This window comes from Cryptotermes secundus, unplaced genomic scaffold, assembly GCF_002891405.2.
Source record: "Cryptotermes secundus unplaced genomic scaffold, Csec_1.0 scaffold110, whole genome shotgun sequence".
NCBI lineage: Eukaryota > Metazoa > Arthropoda > Insecta > Blattodea > Kalotermitidae > Cryptotermes > Cryptotermes secundus.
The window spans coordinates 1-17,067 of record NW_019742550.1 but is presented as its reverse complement, the minus strand read 5'-3'; the positions used below and the strand labels follow the sequence as shown (position 1 = coordinate 17,067).

Genomic DNA, 17,067 nt, shown 5'->3' with positions numbered 1-17,067 from the left:
GCGGTCAAGTGCTAGACGTGCGTGACCGTTTCTGACCAACTGTGGTAATCCGAGGTGGTTTCAAATTAGTCAATTTCGTCGATACTTGGCTAAGCGATACATTTTGATATGTAGTCGATAAATACGTAATGCATTGGGTCGTTTGAGTCGTTAGCGTCGTTAGAGTGGTAAGAGCAGTTGTGGTCTGTGTGTTCTTTAATGCGTTCTTATGGTTCTAATGCTTGTAAATTTGTGCTGAGGAATTTTGTAGCATATGACAAGACGGTAAACATTTTAGTACTTATTTAAAGTAAACTTTGTGTTAGAATGTAGTGGCGCAGGTCGTGCTATTTTAGCAGACTATAAAGACGAGGCTATATTGCAACAGTACGATTTTCTGGATTGTGACACCGTGCAGTTTGGAGAGAGCTCGTTAGTTCTGCAGAAGAAGGCGGTATGTTTCTTCGAAACGTTGGGATGTCTCTAGACTACACGGCGTTGGAATCTAAAAGACCATACTCTTCACAGTCACCGCCTTGAGAACCAAAAATTCAGTAAGACTCTTCCCTTCTCACTTGTCTTCTAGTCTTGAATCCTGGTATATATTCGGCTGAAATTCGGAGGCAATGGTTACGAGATTTTTTGGTTAAGATTGACAGTTATTTCACCACGTGGCTTACACGAAAGATTTTGAAATTTGCTCGTTATAATTCATTGGCCTCCCAATTGTGTACAATGTGTTGGAAGTAACCACTAAGAGCCAAAAGTTCATATGTAAGTGACAACACAAGTAATGGCAGAGTCTCATTTGTTACTAGGCCAGCGAAGCCAACCTACTGCGCTGGGAACAGTGTCCCCTTCAGATATATATATATATAGCTGACCTGGCCTATATCACGTAAGAATGATCTGTAGAGATGAAATAAATAAATAGATATAGGGTGAATTTTGCAGACATACCTTGGAGATGAACTCCATGTACCAAACAAGAAAACAGATTCATATGAACACAGGTGTGCAGACACTTTCTTTCTGAGTTACAGCATGGCAAATTTAGTGACGGTTTCAAGTGATATTCTCAACTGGGTCATATCTTTCATGTAGGCCAACAAAAGCCTGCAGATATTGCAGTTCCATGGTTGTCCTTAAAAACACTTTGGTAATTCCATTATAAGTGTTAGCAGTTACAGTCCAGTTTTGACAATGGGTAGTGGTGGTCATGTGTTCTGCTTGTGTGTAGTGTCAGACCGCACAAGAACAACTGCATGGTACATAGTGCAAAATTCTAATTTCTTTTTGCTATGTTACTGGGAATGCAGTTTGGATGAGTATCCATCTGACGAACTGGTGGACATGCACCGTATATATGGCAATGCAAATGACAGTGGTCTGGGGGTTGCATACCTCTACCAGGAAACATTCCCACACTGACTCCATCCAAACCATAAAACATTTGGTTTCATTGATCTTTGACATAGTGAGACTGGAATATTTAAGCCTCATGCTGTCAGTCAAGAAACAGATCTGTCTGGACACTTGGATGTGAGGAGCATGTTGAAAAGCATCTGTGTCCACACAAGATGAATGGTAACAGAGCTGCATGTGCTGATGACCGTCTAGAGAGTACCACATGAGCATTTGCTGTACCATTTACAGTAAGTCCAGGATCTCAAGCCTGCTGACTGACCAGCAGGAGAGACTTGTGCCAGTGGTTTGTTCAACATTGTGCTGAGCCTCTCTTTTGTGTCAGTGGTCCTTTCAGATGGAGCAGGTTTTGGTAGAGATGGCATCATAAATTTTCACAGCCACTACCAGTGGACAGAGGACAACCCTCATGTTGTACCCCAACCTAGACACCAGCAGTAGTTCAGTATAAATGTCTGGGCAGGTATTGGTTATTGATTGGTACTCCTACATGTTTTGCCGTATTAGCTTACAAGCAACCACTGTTAAATGGTTTTCATAATCTGCTAAAAGATTTACTGCTGGTGGTCAGATAACACATGTGATTCGTGCTGCATTATATAAGGTGTTCCCAACAATAACTATCAAAATTGATGGATAGGTAGAGGAGAACCCACTGCATGGCCCCCTTGTGAGTATTGGTTGAATAGGTTTCTGTGTTTAGAAATGTGTATGTAATGAAGCAAAGATCTGGTCTCATCATGGTTTTGGTTTGTTATACATGAGTGTATTTCATGCGGTCAGTTTTCATTGTGTTGCCATTGTGATGTGTTTTTTGATGTACTGGTTAGAATGGTGGTAATCGACTGACTTAAGAGAGAAAGTTGGTTCATAGGAAGGTAATGCTCACTGCTTCTTGTTAGTTCTGGTATTTTACATGAATTTCACTTTCTGGTGAATTGTATATTCATACACACATGCCCCTACAGTTTCTGGGATTCAAGGATACAGACTTCAGAAAACTTACTTTGACTCTCAGATGAGGATTGTGCAATTATTTTGTGCGTGTGTTTTGACACCACTGACTGTAATTGATGTATAATCTTGACCAGGATTAGTCTACGCAGTAAATGGTGATTTGACCAATAATCTATGAATTTGCATTGAAGACTGGCATTTGTGTGTGTGGCGCGCGTGTACACACATACAGAGACATGATTGCTCTACCTACTTCATCACTGTTATTACAGCAGTAACTTTGTTTAAACTTTTACTTTGTTTTGGATTAGATGAAGACATAATGCCTTAGCCCATAACAACCTGCTTTGCACTCCTAATCCTATAGTTAAAAGCACCTGGGAAAACTTTGATTTGCTGAGTGCTCACAGTTGTAGGGAGACTAGTTAAGATCATCACCTTCAAACTTTTGTAACTCACTTAATCTTGAAATAATTCTTGTAACTGTTTTAAAAACTCAGCATGAAGTAATCAGTACACTGCACTTGAATTTACATTTTCCGGAATGTTAAACTTTTTTATGTTCACAGCATTCTAAATTCTTATCATTTTGTTTGTAGGGTGCTTACCCTTGCTGGTCTTTTATATTTGATGGGTGACTCACCAGTTCATTGCAGAATTTCACATAAGCATTGCATTGAAGTGAGCTGGCAAACTGTTCATCTTTGCTACTCTCATCTTCTTTAAAATTGATGTCTCACACTTTATGTTTGGTATCTTATGATACTAGTCACTCATTTTGTGATCACTATGTGACTGAGGAAGTTATCCGAGGCAGTATATTTTTAAGCTGTTTCAGATATCGTTGTGTCTACTTTGTTGTTTTTGTGGTTAAAACTGTTAATATCAGAACTATATTGTGTGTCCATTTGTGTTAAATGTGTTATTGGACAAAGAACTGGTGATACAAGATGCCATAATTATTGTAAACACACTTTTTTTTTTCCATTGGAGCTACAGCCCTCATTTGGGCCTAGGCCTACCTCTATGAAACTCTCCGTTTCAATTCGGTTTACTAGATCTTACACATATGGTAGGACTCCTTGGGTGAGTGATCAGCTCGTCGCAAGGCCTCTACCTGTAGACAAACACAGAAGAACGCACACAAACATCCATGCACTGAGTGGGATTCAAACCCACGATCCCAGCATCCGAGCGAGCGAAGACAGTGCATGCCTTAGACCGCTCGGCTACCGTGACCAGTGTAAACACACTTAGTCAATAGAATTTACAACAAAATAGGTGTCTCTTGCACAGAACCAGAGAACATTTAGAATATGGAAAGATTTCAAGTGCCCAAAGAACACTGAGCTGCAGAGCTTCCTGGTTAGAGAGCCTAGACCACATGAAATCTTTGCTGAGAGCTTCCAATACTGCAGGCAGTGAATGATTCATACCCATCACCTAAATACTGTATGATGCAAATCAGGCATGTCTGGACCTGCCCAACATATACAGCTCAGTAGATGTATTATTTTTTGCAATTTAAAATACTTCCCCAGATTTGTGTCCAAAATTTATTCAAGTGTGTATGTAGCAATAATCTTGATGACATGTGAATAAAATATTTTTTATAATAGTATAGTAAGTTTATGTTACCTAAATTTGTAGCTGTAAAGAATTTAAAAGCAACACGTTGGTTTAAGTTGCCTCATCACTACAAGCGAATTGACTCTTTACTATAAAATACCTCACAGAACCCAATCCTATAGGGATTCCATCTTTATATTTGCAGATGTTTTTAATAACAGTTATATATGCAAAATATATATACTTATATCAAAAGGTCAGAGTACTTTATTTATTGAAATACAGGGTCAGTGCTCAAATTTGAAGACCTGGCTGACATAACTGTGCTGAATAGATCGTTGGGAATAGCATTCTGTTAGCTTTACAGTAAGCATGAATTAACTTCTGTGTCTGTAATTGGTTCAAGTGTTGGCCAGGAAACTATCATGAGTGATGCCTTTCATAGATTTCCTCAGTCCCTCCAGTCCAGTGCTGGGATACATCTCGTGTTAGGCCATGACCACTTCCTTTCACATCCTTTACGGCACAGTCACCATTAATCACCCTGCTAATCATCACTATACAGGGTGCTTCACGACTTTAGGGCAGGAGGTGATTTCCTAGGTCTTTGTGATCAAAAAAGTTCATATAAACATGTGTCCGATTTTGGACGGTTATGGAGTTATGACCGTTTTAAACTTAGAATAGAAGGTAATGATTACTGACAATAAACGGAACAAAATAATAAACCACCATAATACATGATACATTTAAAGTATGAATGTAAAGCTAACTTCGTGAAATTACCTTTAATTTGAATTTATTGGTGCTTAAAGCTGATTTTCTAAAATGCCACCACCGGCCACAACACATGCTGCCGCTCGGTTGTCAACCGCACGGGACATACCAACCCACCACACCTTAGGTACCTCTCAAGTGTCAAGATAACGAGAATGCTCTGTCTGTAGCTGGCTAAAAATAGAGACCCGCCAGATGACAGACGCGGTTCACAAGAGGGCATGTTCGGAAATGAAAAAACGGTCATAACTCCGTAACCATCCAAAATCAGACACATGTTTATATGAACTTTTTTGATCACAGAGACCTAGAAAATCACCTCCTGCAGTTATGCCCTAAAGTCGTGAAACACTGTATAGTCTGAGCTAGATGCCTTAATTAAATAGGCCATGAATAAAGAAATTGAATTTGGGTTTCATTTTAAAATTACTTACTCCAGTAGAACTCACATTAACACCATTCGTCACTGAATTGTGAAGATCCAACTCATTTATCCAAGTTGCATATGGTATTTAGTCAATTTCAAGTATGTCATATGTGCAGGATATTTAATTTCTGTGTACAAATATATAATTTTATTTCCAGGTCTTTGAATAATAATGGAAGAAATATTGAAAGATAGTCGCTTCTCCCATGTAGCCCGGGATCCACGTTTTAAAAGAATTTCAAGACATGAGAAAAAAATAAAAATTGACAAACGTTTTCAGTCCATGTTCAGTGATGAAAGATTTAAACTTAATTATACAGTTGATAAAAGAGGTCGTCCAATAGCTCATACATCAAATGAAGATCTGAAGAGGTACTATGCCCTCTCATCCGATGAAGACAGAGATTCAGAATATGAAAGCACCAGTGGTAACAGTAGTGATACCTCTACTGAAATAAATAAAGATTTCAAATATACTGAGACTAAATCCAAACCCGATGAACCTGGAGGAAGTGGTTCAGCTGCTGATAGCGTAGATAAAATTAAGATCAGTGATAAGAAAGATGAAATAAGGATTGAAAAACACAATATCAATTTTGAAGGACTGAATAACAACTTAATAGGGGAGAAAAAGGGTCAACAGAAATGGAAATGTGGTTTAGAGTTGAACCCTAATAATGAAGTTTCTAGCAATGTAGATGATATAAATGAAGAAAAGGAAATTCTAGCGGATAGTGTAAAGAAAAAACTGAGAGATCTAACGGTTGATTATGCTCGTGGTGAAGGAGTACTTTTCTCTGACAGTTCATCAGATGAGGAAAGCTCAGAATCAGGTTTGAGTCATGTCTTATTTTTCTAGTCCCAGTGTATCACTTGTCACAATTGTTGTTCTGTTGATAAAGATACTAATATGGTTTTATTTTGTGTATGTCTGTGCATAATTTTCTTTCCTCAGAATTATCACGTTCTATAAAAAGGAGGTTTTAATGTCCATATATGTAAGTCGTCATTTATTTATGTATGTATTTATTTATTGTTGTGATGAAAGTGCCTTCATATTCTTTTAGGTTTATCCTTTACTTTGTGCTCTCACCTTGAGATTTTATGCTGTCCCATTCACTTGGAGTCATAGCCAGGAACTTCATCTGTGACAGGTGTAGGTCATAATGCAGTGTCTCAGTTCTAATCCCAGTTAGACCCAGTACAATTCCATTAGTTAAAATAATTATTGGTATTATTGTGTACTGTCATCTCTACAGTTATTGTTGGTCCCTGCTACTGACATCATAATCATGTCATCTGACTGCCTTCTGAAGCTTATAGATTCACAGTTAGCCACAAAATTCCCAGAACCTGAAGGTTCATTACTGTCTTTGTCTATATTTGTATCGTCCAGTTGTTGCTAGGTAATAGCTCCATAAAAATCCCTGTCATTAGGCAGTGACTCAGTAATATCTCTTGAGTTTTTCTAGGCTTATTTCTGTGTTTGCTTTGGCACTGCCTTTTTCCACTCATACCTTCAAGAAGATGGAGTACCATGATGATCGATTTTAACGAAGACTGCATTTGCAGGCACTGTCAAGGGGATGGTTATTGTAGTTGAAACGTCTCAACATCACTGTATCTCTTTTGACCATAGGTGTATATGAATAAAAACAATAGTTAGCAGCATTTATGCTGAATTAAATCATGAAAGTGGATCCACACTGAACATATATATACACAACTCTTAATTTTTGAAGTTGGAAATGGATCCATTTTCATCATATAATTCAGCGTAAACATTGTATACGAGTATGTATTGTTTTTATTCATATACACCTCATAATGGTCAAAAGAGATTGAAACTTGTGTGATTAATATAATAAACTGACCTTTCGTTTTCATGTGATCTCAGTCATTTTATTGTGCAGTAATCAAATGTTGTGTGATAGTACAAAACCTTTAATATTCCAGGCCTTCTTTTGGACAGAAAACTCTCATGGGAACCTCACTTGAGATGTCTCTGTGTTAAATGTGAATAAACATTTAATATTTTTTAAGTTTAAAATGACAGATACATGGTGGTTCAAATATGACTGGGACTGATTTGAGTGTAAACAAGCCGCACTGCGCAGCAGCTGTGCGGCCTTGAGAGAGTGAAGCCACAACCTCCACCCTCCCTCCTGTTTGGGTTAGAACCTGTTCAGTCCTGTCTGGGAGTTGCTAGAATGATGAACGAACAGAAGGTACCGCGGAGCGTGGAACAACGCATTGTGATCAAATTCCTCGGAAAAAACATCCCGTCCACTGAAATTCACCACAGACTCCAACAACAGTATGGGGAAGAATGTCTCTCATGGACCCATGTGTTTGAGTGGTGTAAGTGCTTCAGAGAGGGCAGAGTGTGTGTGGAGAATGAACCGCATGATCGTTGGCCGCGAACATCCGTCACCGAGCCAAACATTGATCGTGCAGACGCGCTTTTTCATGAGAATAGGCACATCACTGTCAAGGAACTTGGAGCAATGCTGTCCATCAATGTTGGTAGTGTAGAACAGTGGTTCTCAACCTTTATGATACCGCGGCCCAGTAAGTTCTTTTTTTATAAGACGAGAGCCCAGTCCCAACAAATTTACTCGTAAATACCTTTCCAATTTTGTTAAAGTTTATGCATTAAGCTATCATAATATTAGTAATTAATTATAGCATAATCGTAAAGAGTATTAGTACACTTATGTATATGGCGTGGCATGTTGACAAACATAAAATTACATTTAAATTAGTTATCAATCACTGGACTAATGAAATCTTGTAGCATTTTGTAGTTTCCTCAGACCAACTTCATTAAATTAATTTGTACTAATTTTCATTGACATATCCCATGCTAATCACCAAAAATTATGTTATTCAGAGTAAAATTGATTTTAATGATGTAGGTTTGAAAAAAATGGCGTGAGAAAAATGTTTATGCATTGTAACTCACCATAGAAGTCAGCTGAGGAGGGGAAGAAACAGAAGGTTGTCAACTTGCCGGCGAAACACTTATTATCATATACACATGCCAAATAATTATATATGTAAAGTATGTAATTTGATAAATAAAACTGTATGAATCTCTAATTCTAAACACTACTTCCAACACTAATTAATATTTTGATTTTAAAGACGCAGCACTTTAACACAGCAATTATAAGTTATTGGAAAGTCAAACTTAGTTTCTTTTATCACAACTGAGTTTGGAAGGTTTTAGTTAGACTACTGAGACTTCTGTTTCTGCNTTATTATAGTACATGAGGAATATAACATTTTAAATAATTTTATAAATGACACATGATGGTGAGCAGTGCAATAGTTTAATGTAAATAACACACCTGAGGATGGCACACTGATGCTGAAACATGTAGTGAAGTGACAAGTGAGACTGTGTGCACTAGAAGGCGGTCAATACATACATATCATGGATAATTCAATAAGTTGAAGGGTTTCTTCATGGGGAAAAAAGGGTTCACAATCCACATATTTTGCCTCCGGGGACCCTCATGTTTGGGATAATGTTTTTCAAACCACATGATCAGCTTCAAGTGGGCTGAAGTAATATCTGAAACTGAATTCTGTGAATAGATATCATCTGCTTCCATAATATAATCTGAGTACGACTGAAACATTTCATTGTTTCCTTCTGCAGTCATATTAAGCCAGAGTTTGAGTTTCTTTTTGAATGATTCGATCTTGTTCAACGCATTAAATATTGTTGTATCTGGACCTTGAAGTTTTAAATTCAACTCGTTAATGTAAGAAAATATGTCATTGAGATACGCCAGCCTGGCTGCCCATTTCTTATCCTGGAAATAATGGGACAGGTTACTTTTCTTATCAATTAGAAAGAGCTCAACTTCCTTTCAGAGTTCATATAACCTCTTGAGAACTTTACCGCGCGACAACCAATGAATTTCCAAATGGAAAAGAAGATCTTGATGATCAGAGCCCATTTCATCACACAATTCTTTTAACAGTCTTGTATTTAAAGCACTGTTTTTTTATATAATTAATAATCTTAACAGACTGAGACAGGACTTCAGTAAGCTCAGGTGCCATTTTTTTGGAGGTCACGTTTTGCCTATGAATGTAGCAGTGCGTTGACACTAAGTTATTGCCCGCCATATCCTTTATTTTAGTGCCCAAACCTGAATTTCTACCTGTAAGACAGGAGCACCGTCAGTGCAAACTCCAACGCAATTTTTCCATTCGAGATCTCTCTCTTCAATGAAACCATTTAAAACTTTGAAAATTTCACTGCTGGTAGTGTGCGTAGTTAATTCAGAAACACTTAAAATGTCTTCCTTCTTGTCACTCTCATCATGGTCAATATATCGTACATCCATAAGTAAAATGCTGCTGTTCTGAATATCTGTAGATTTGTCCAATTGTAATGCAAACAGAGTAGCTAATGGAAAGGTGAGTCCAGTGTGACATACAAGTTTACAACACTTCGGTCACGCGTATGTCACACTGGACTGAACTTTCCATTATCTACTCTGTAATTAATAGTGTGACGGACCAAAATGAGACAAATTAAATTAGTAATGCAAACAATTTTGATTTTTTAATTTTTTCAATGACTTGCGTTTCTGTGTCATCCACCTACCAACTGTATCATTCAACAATGGATGTCTTTCATTTTACTTGCCGCAGACTGGCCTAATACTTCATTACAAGCAGCAGTCAAAGAAGACTTAATGAGTTCTTCCCCAATGGATTCCCCCCCCCATTTAGCTGTCTGTAGTGATATTAAATAGGATGCTGTCAGAAGTGAAGTGTCAGTGGTTGAAGCTTGATAAATAATTTTCTTTTCTACTTTAAGTGCATCTCTTTTACGCGTAAAGAATTTCATGGGTTTGTTGACTAGATCGGAATGTCTTGTGTTGAGATGTCGGATAAGTTGCGATGGCTTCATAGCTTCATTTCCCAGAGCAGTAGCACAAATGACACATTGAGGTCATGGCAATTGGTCACTGTTAGGGCATTGTATGAAACCAAATTTTAAGTAGCTGTCCATGTACTTATGAATGGATGCAGACTTTTTCTTCTGTGTGCTGGTGGTTTTTCCTTCATTTTGTACATCCTGGAGATTGCTATGTAAGCTTGAGGTGGATGAATCACTACTTATTGCGTCAAAACACCTTCAATACGAGATTTCTTAACACCAAAATTAAAGTTCCCTGTCTCTTATTCATATTAAAATTTAAATCACTCAGGTTTCGAAACAAGCACTTGCACACTGCAATGCCAACTTGCGAAGAAACAGTATTCAGTATTACTAGATTTGAGAACTGGATACAGACTTCCGTGATCTGATCTTCAATTTCAGTGGAAACGTTTTCTTTATATTTCCTTGCTGACTGGTCACTAACATTTGCAACACAGATGTTATTTCGCTCAGTTCTGAGAACAGAGGATATGCCGCCCATTGTTGTAATCGGCTTGCAGACAATTTTTATGACTGGTCATAAACTTCGGTATTGCCTTTCCCATATGTTGAAAGATTTGGATGTCTGAAAATTCCCAATCATTCATGAATACTTCCATGTTTAAAAATATGCGGGTTGGTCACTGACATTTGCTACACAGATTTAGGTGTTCTGTGTCTGAGCTTCTCGACACAAATATTCTCCTCAGAATATTTCCACTATAAAATACATGTATTTATTCACGAAAAATGCTTAGAAAATGAAAGTGACAAATTCCAGAAGAGCCTCTCGCTGCCCAGTATAATTGATGCCAGGGCCCACTACTGGGCCACAGCCTGGTGGTTGAGAAGCACTGGTGTAGAAGACATCATGAAATACCACCTGCACTATCGCAAGGTGAATGCACGGGGGTTACCACGCACTTTGATGGACATGAACAAAATGGTGCGCATGCAAGCTGCCAGTCGTGACCCTCAGTAGTTTGAAGACGAAGGTGATGCATTTTTGAAGTCTATAGTGACCACTGATGAAACGTGGGTGCACTACTTCATTCCCGAGTCCCAGCGGTCATCACGCGAGTGGCAGCATACCAGTTCTCCCAAACCCAAGAGCGCGGAGGAGCCGTTCGGCAGGAAAAGTGATGGCAACGTTCTTCTGGGGCTGGCAGGGGGTTATCCATGTAGACTTTCTGACAGATGCTAGAACAGTCAATGCAGCTTATTACTCAGACCTGGCAACAGATGTGAAGGAAAAGATCCATTCCAAGCAGAAGACAGGTGGAAAGCAGGTAGCCTTCCTTCAAGACAATGCACGCCCCCATACGGCCAAAACAACAATGGAAACCCTCCGGAAATTGAAATGGAACCTTCTGACACATCTGCCATACAGTCCCGATTTGGCCCCAAGTGATTTCTACCTGTTTGGAAGGCTCAAATCAGACTTGTAAGGCTTGCGGTTTGTAGACAACACCATCATCCAGACTTCGGGAGTGGATACGCCGCCAACCACAAGCCTTTTTTGAAAAGGGCATCAGGATGCTTCCAGAACGTTGGAAAAAATGTGTTGACTCCGGAGGGTAGTACGTTGAAGACTGACATGTGCAAGTAAGTGTTTGGCAATTATGGTTTTTAAAAAGAAAATCAGTCCCGGTCATATTTGAACCACCTTGTAAATCTGACCTGTGACTTTTGACTTATCCAGTGTGGGAAAGGCATAACGTCAGTGCTTATATATTACTTTGCCGAACTTCTTTCCATGTATTTAGAATACACAGTAGTTTGTACTGATGTGACATTTGTTCAGGATTCAGCGATACGTACCTTTGTATATGAAAACCAGATTTTCTCTTAATGCACCCACAGCCTTAATAGTGTGTATGCTGCCAAACTTCATGTGATATACAGAAATCTTCTATTCAATTGACAGCCTTGAAAATTCCACATCCTCAGCATGAGCTTACTAAATGCCTTGCAGAGCTAACTTGGATATGCACCCTAACATCCAGTAGTTATCAAGATTCTGCAACAGGTGCTCACCTCCACAAGGCAGAGAAGTTGTATGTATTTTGCTGGGTTCCCAGTCATATGGGCCTGCCCATCATTGAGGCCATCAGGCCAGAGGTGTCGCAATGCATGTTGACTTGCCATCAGATCAGGCTCTAAGCAGTGGCATTTCCATGCACTTCTTCAACTTTTTTTTTTCTGCCTGGTAAGAAGACTGCACAGATACAAATGGTAGTTAATTCAGTAAAACCATCCATGCACTTTGAATGTCCTCCAGCTCTGTCAGGAAGTGGAAGGTTATGGACACATGGCTTCAGCTTGGTAACACGTTATGGATATTTATGGATATTTTTTGTGTGGGGAACCATTACTAGTTTGTACATGCTGTGGGGAACCCCTTAGTATTCCACATTTTTCATAGAATGACAATTTCTTCATGAAGAATGTCATACTTTTATATTTTGTGCTTTGTGTGAATTTGTATACATCAATTTTAGCAGCATGGATTGTACGAATTCCATATCAGGCCCCTATACAGTCTGGCATTATGTTTTATGTCTTCAGTTTTTGTGCATAGATTTTAGGATATCAGTGTCAGGGCCCTATACTTTTTGTTATAACTTACCGTATTTACACATGTATAGGCCGCAGCACAATTTTCAGACAGAAATTATAGAAAAAATAATTTTCTTGGAATATTATTTCAGGAGTAGAACACCCTGTATTACTAATTATGAATATATATATATATATTTTTTTAATGAAGNTGGCACGCAACAGGCAACACTGCGGCTATATAAGGGAACTGCACAGCAGCTACGAGCCAGTTGTAGTGCGGCTATCGCCAAGTTCAGTAGTAGTCGAGCGAGTGTGTTATCAACAGTTCTCAAGGCAGCACCCTGCGAGTTGAGTTGAAATCTAGCCATCAGAGAGTTACGAGTTGAATTGAATTGTAGTAGTCACCGAGTTTAGTTGTAACAAGTGAATCATGACAGTGTGAAGAGATTTGTGTGTAGGGTTTGTAAAGTGTGTAAACCCGTATCAGTTTTATAATTAATTGTAGCCGTTACTTGGAGGTTGTTAAATAAACCAATTAACAATCTCTACGGTGTATTCAGTAACGAAACACATTACAATATTAATATGCATTTCAAATCCTTGTTCTTAATTGACCAGTCCATATACATACACCAGTATATATTTACCTTGTGTCATGAATATTTAGTTTTTTGTTTTATGTTGGTGCAAAGCCATGGCAAGTGATCAATAGGCATATATTGCATCAGTAGCGAGTAGAGTGATTTGCTTGACAACCAGTTGAAAATCATTGAGAATTTTGGGAGAGAATGCATATGAATGAACGACAGATATACATCTTGGAATTACTTGGGATACTACAGGATCTGGATGTATTTATATATATCGAGTTTGTACATTGCTTTCATGGAGTTCTGTTATTGGCAGGCTCTGAAGTTGAAGAGTTAGACCATGGCTGGGGAGAGCTGGACCATGATGCTGAACGAACAAATGAAGTGACAAATCGATTAGCAGTATGCCACATGGATTGGGACAGAATCAGGGCTAGTGACCTCATGGTTCTCTTTTCCTCTTTCCTGCCCCAAGGAGGACTTATTCATTCTATAACAGTATGTATGCATTTTGTAAGCTATGCCATGACTACTTTCATTAGAGTGATCAAGTCAAAGAGCATGAATTGAATAACTGCTGGATAAGTATACAGTTCTAGCTGAAAAACTAGAAGGGAAGAGACCGCTTAGGAGACCTAGGCATAGATAGAATGATAATGTTTAAAAACTGATCTTAAATAGTAAATAAGGCATGGGAATGTAGACTGGACTCATCTGGCTCAGGATAGGATTTGGTGGTGTTCTGTTGTCTTCCATAATGGGTGGGATATTTTTTGTGTAGCTGACTAAGTTTTGGAGATGGGCTGAGCTCCTTGGACTTTTTTTTTTTTTCATTTGAAGCTACAGCCCTCATTTGGGCCTAGGCCTACCTCCATGAATCTCTCCTTTTCACTTCGGTTTACTAGATCTTAGACATTCAGTAGGACTCCTTGGGTAGGTGATCAGCTCGTTGCAAGGCCTCTACCTATACACAAACACAGAAAAACGCACACAAACTTCCATGCCCTGAGTGGGATTAGAACCCACAATCCCGGCTTCCGAGCGAGCGAAGACAATGCATGCCTTAGACCGCTCAGCTACCATGACCGGCCCTTGGACTTAGTGTTGAATATTATATAATTGTTTCCAACAAACCATAACAATAATGGACTTCTGTGTTTCACATTTGGAGCATAATAAGAGATAGTAGGTAGTTCACCGAAGAATATTAAATCAAGCAGATCTAGGTCAACCAGATCCTCTTATTGGAGATGACTAAATTTGTAACCTGATTATTTCAACTCAAACATTTGTTATAATCTATAGTCACACTTATTTCAATTGAAGGGTTTGGAAATAGATTAGTGACCCTAATATTAGGAACACCAAAATGGTGTTTACCCAAATAAATAATGTAGAGCATTCAGTTGAGATGGAAAGTTGCTGCTTCCAATAGTGCAGTGATAGTTACTACCTAGCCCTGGACAAAACAGCACAGTCATTTCCCCAGCATTGAGCTCTGACTCCTTTTACTTGAACAGAGTTTTATTACTGATTTATAAGAACTGCTAGAATTGACCCCCTTCTACCATCAATCATGACTCATAGCACTCTCACTCATGGAGCTGAGCCCTTCTTGAGAAGCTGGCAGTTGTGCAGCTACTTAAGAAGTTCCCAGCATTTTATGGAACCTGAAGGTTCATTATTGTTTTCTCAAGAGCCCTCCATTAGTCCCTCTCCTGAGCAGATCAGTCCAATCCACACCATCCCATCCTATCTCTCTAAGATCCATTTTAATATTGTCCACCCACCTACATCTTGGTCTTCCCAGTGGTCTCCTTCCTTCCAGCTTTCCCACCAATAGCCTATATTAATTCCTCCTCGGCCCCATTCATGCTACATACCCAGCCCATCCCATCCTTGACTTGATCATTCTAGTTATACTTGGAGAAGAGTACAAGTTATGAAGCTCCTTACTATGCAGCTTTCTCCAGTCTCCCATCACTTCATCTCTCTTCGGTCCAAATATTCTCCTCAGCACCCTGTTCTCAAACGCCCTTAGTCTATGTTCCTCCCTTAAAGTCAGAGACCAAGTTTCACACCCATACAGAACCATAGGCAAAATTATAGTTTTGTATACTCTAATTTTTATGTTTCTAGACAGCAGATGAGAAGACAAAAGGTTCTTGACTGAATGGTAGCAAGCATTACCTGAGTTCAGTCTCCTCTTAATTTCCTCCTGAATCAGGTTTTGATTTGTTATAGTTGTTCCAAAATATGAGCTGGAGATGTAATACTGGTTCTTAACATGATCAAAATGCAATGAAAATATTTACAGAAAATAATGAAAATACTAAATTTTTTTCACACCACTGGCATGCAATCTGTATATGATACTGTGAACATGTATGATGTTATTTGGCATGGAACTTCTTCTGTGCAGATCTATCCATCAGAGTTTGGGCTGAAAAGAATGAAGGAGGAAGAAATTAGAGGACCACTAGAACTAGTGGGTGATGGTAGCTCAGTGCAAGATGGAAAAGTGGAAGAGGATGAAGAGGTGTGTCATGCATTTTCTTACATGTTTATTTATTTATTGCTACAGTATTTAAAAATTATTTCATTCACATTGTTAACTTGGATTGGCTTTAACATTGGCACATGTCAGCGACTAGACACGGGGTTTGGATTGGTAATTGGATTTATTGAACACTTATAAATCATAACTACAAGTAATTTATATTGCTTGCACTAAGTCGCGCATTCTCCTTCTCACTGCAGCACATGTTAAATTTTCTGTCTTTACCAGCTGTTGCCTGGTAATGGATTTCAACAGTGTCGTCTGCTTATGTCATTACCAGCTCATTGGCCCTCATATAGCTTTGGGTTGGACTGCATATAAAACGTGTTTCTTTGTTGCATAGCAATGGATTTCTAGCTGGATGACATAATGGCATGTTTACTGTGCTATTGCATAGTGATGGTTGACATCTCTCGTTAAGCTATTCAGTCATGTCACTATGTTATAAGCACATGTGTATATGAACAAGTACATTTTTAAAGTGTTTTATGTCCGTGCAGAAAGTTCCCAGAATTTGTCAGTAATAACTTTATTTCAGCACACAGAGCTTAGTTACATTTACCTGCTTCAAAATAATTTCCTTGAGCAGAAATGCACCACTCCCATTTCCTTTTTCACTTTGGAACACTGCACAAAGGATGTTTCTTGGTCACTCTCAGTTCATATTTCATATGAGTGATGATGTCCTCTGATAGTAATGAGAAATATGCATTATTCGCTAGTTTTATTCTTCTTGTTATTTCATGATTTTCCTCTCCTGCTTTGTGGAATTTTGATCCTAAATATATGAAGTCTTCAACTCTTTCTATCCCTTCCCCTTCCATGTTAATTTCTCCAGTTTGCCTTGGATTCCTTCTAGATTGTATCAGCATTTTAGTTTTATTTACATTCACCTCTAAACCAGTTGTTTTGCTATGGTTTTTATTTCTTTATATTATTTCCTCTTTCAGACAGTTGAATGAATGGTTTAATATCAATTTGTTGTCATTAAATTATAACAAAACTCAGTATATACAATTTAGAACCACTAATAGCCAAACAATTCAGTTAGATATCAGTTATAATGATAAATATATTTTATTTCTGTTTGTTGCATTGTGACGGTCAATAAAGAGTTGAATAANTTATGCTATTAGATCTTTAAGACCCTTTGTGTCCCATGAATCACTAAGGATGATTTACTATTCTTATTTTCATGCAGTTATGTCATGTGGTATACTCTTCTGGGGGAATTCCCCTTATAGTATCAATATATGTAAACTACAAAAAAAAA

The 17,067-nt window shown here is 38.4% G+C and overlaps 1 protein-coding gene across 1 annotated transcript; it reads left to right on the top strand.

Annotated features, from left to right (window-relative positions):
* Positions 1 to 75: 75 nt before the first annotated feature.
* LOC111873260 (ESF1 homolog) lies at positions 76 to 15,773 on the top strand (the record flags this gene model as incomplete). The annotated part of the gene is given in 4 exon segments (XM_033755025.1): positions 76 to 533; positions 5,293 to 5,967; positions 13,551 to 13,732; positions 15,657 to 15,773. Coding segments are annotated over 3 exon segments (960 nt in total), but the record flags the coding sequence as incomplete, so codon positions are not given.
* Between the last annotated feature and the right edge of the window lie 1,294 nt (positions 15,774 to 17,067).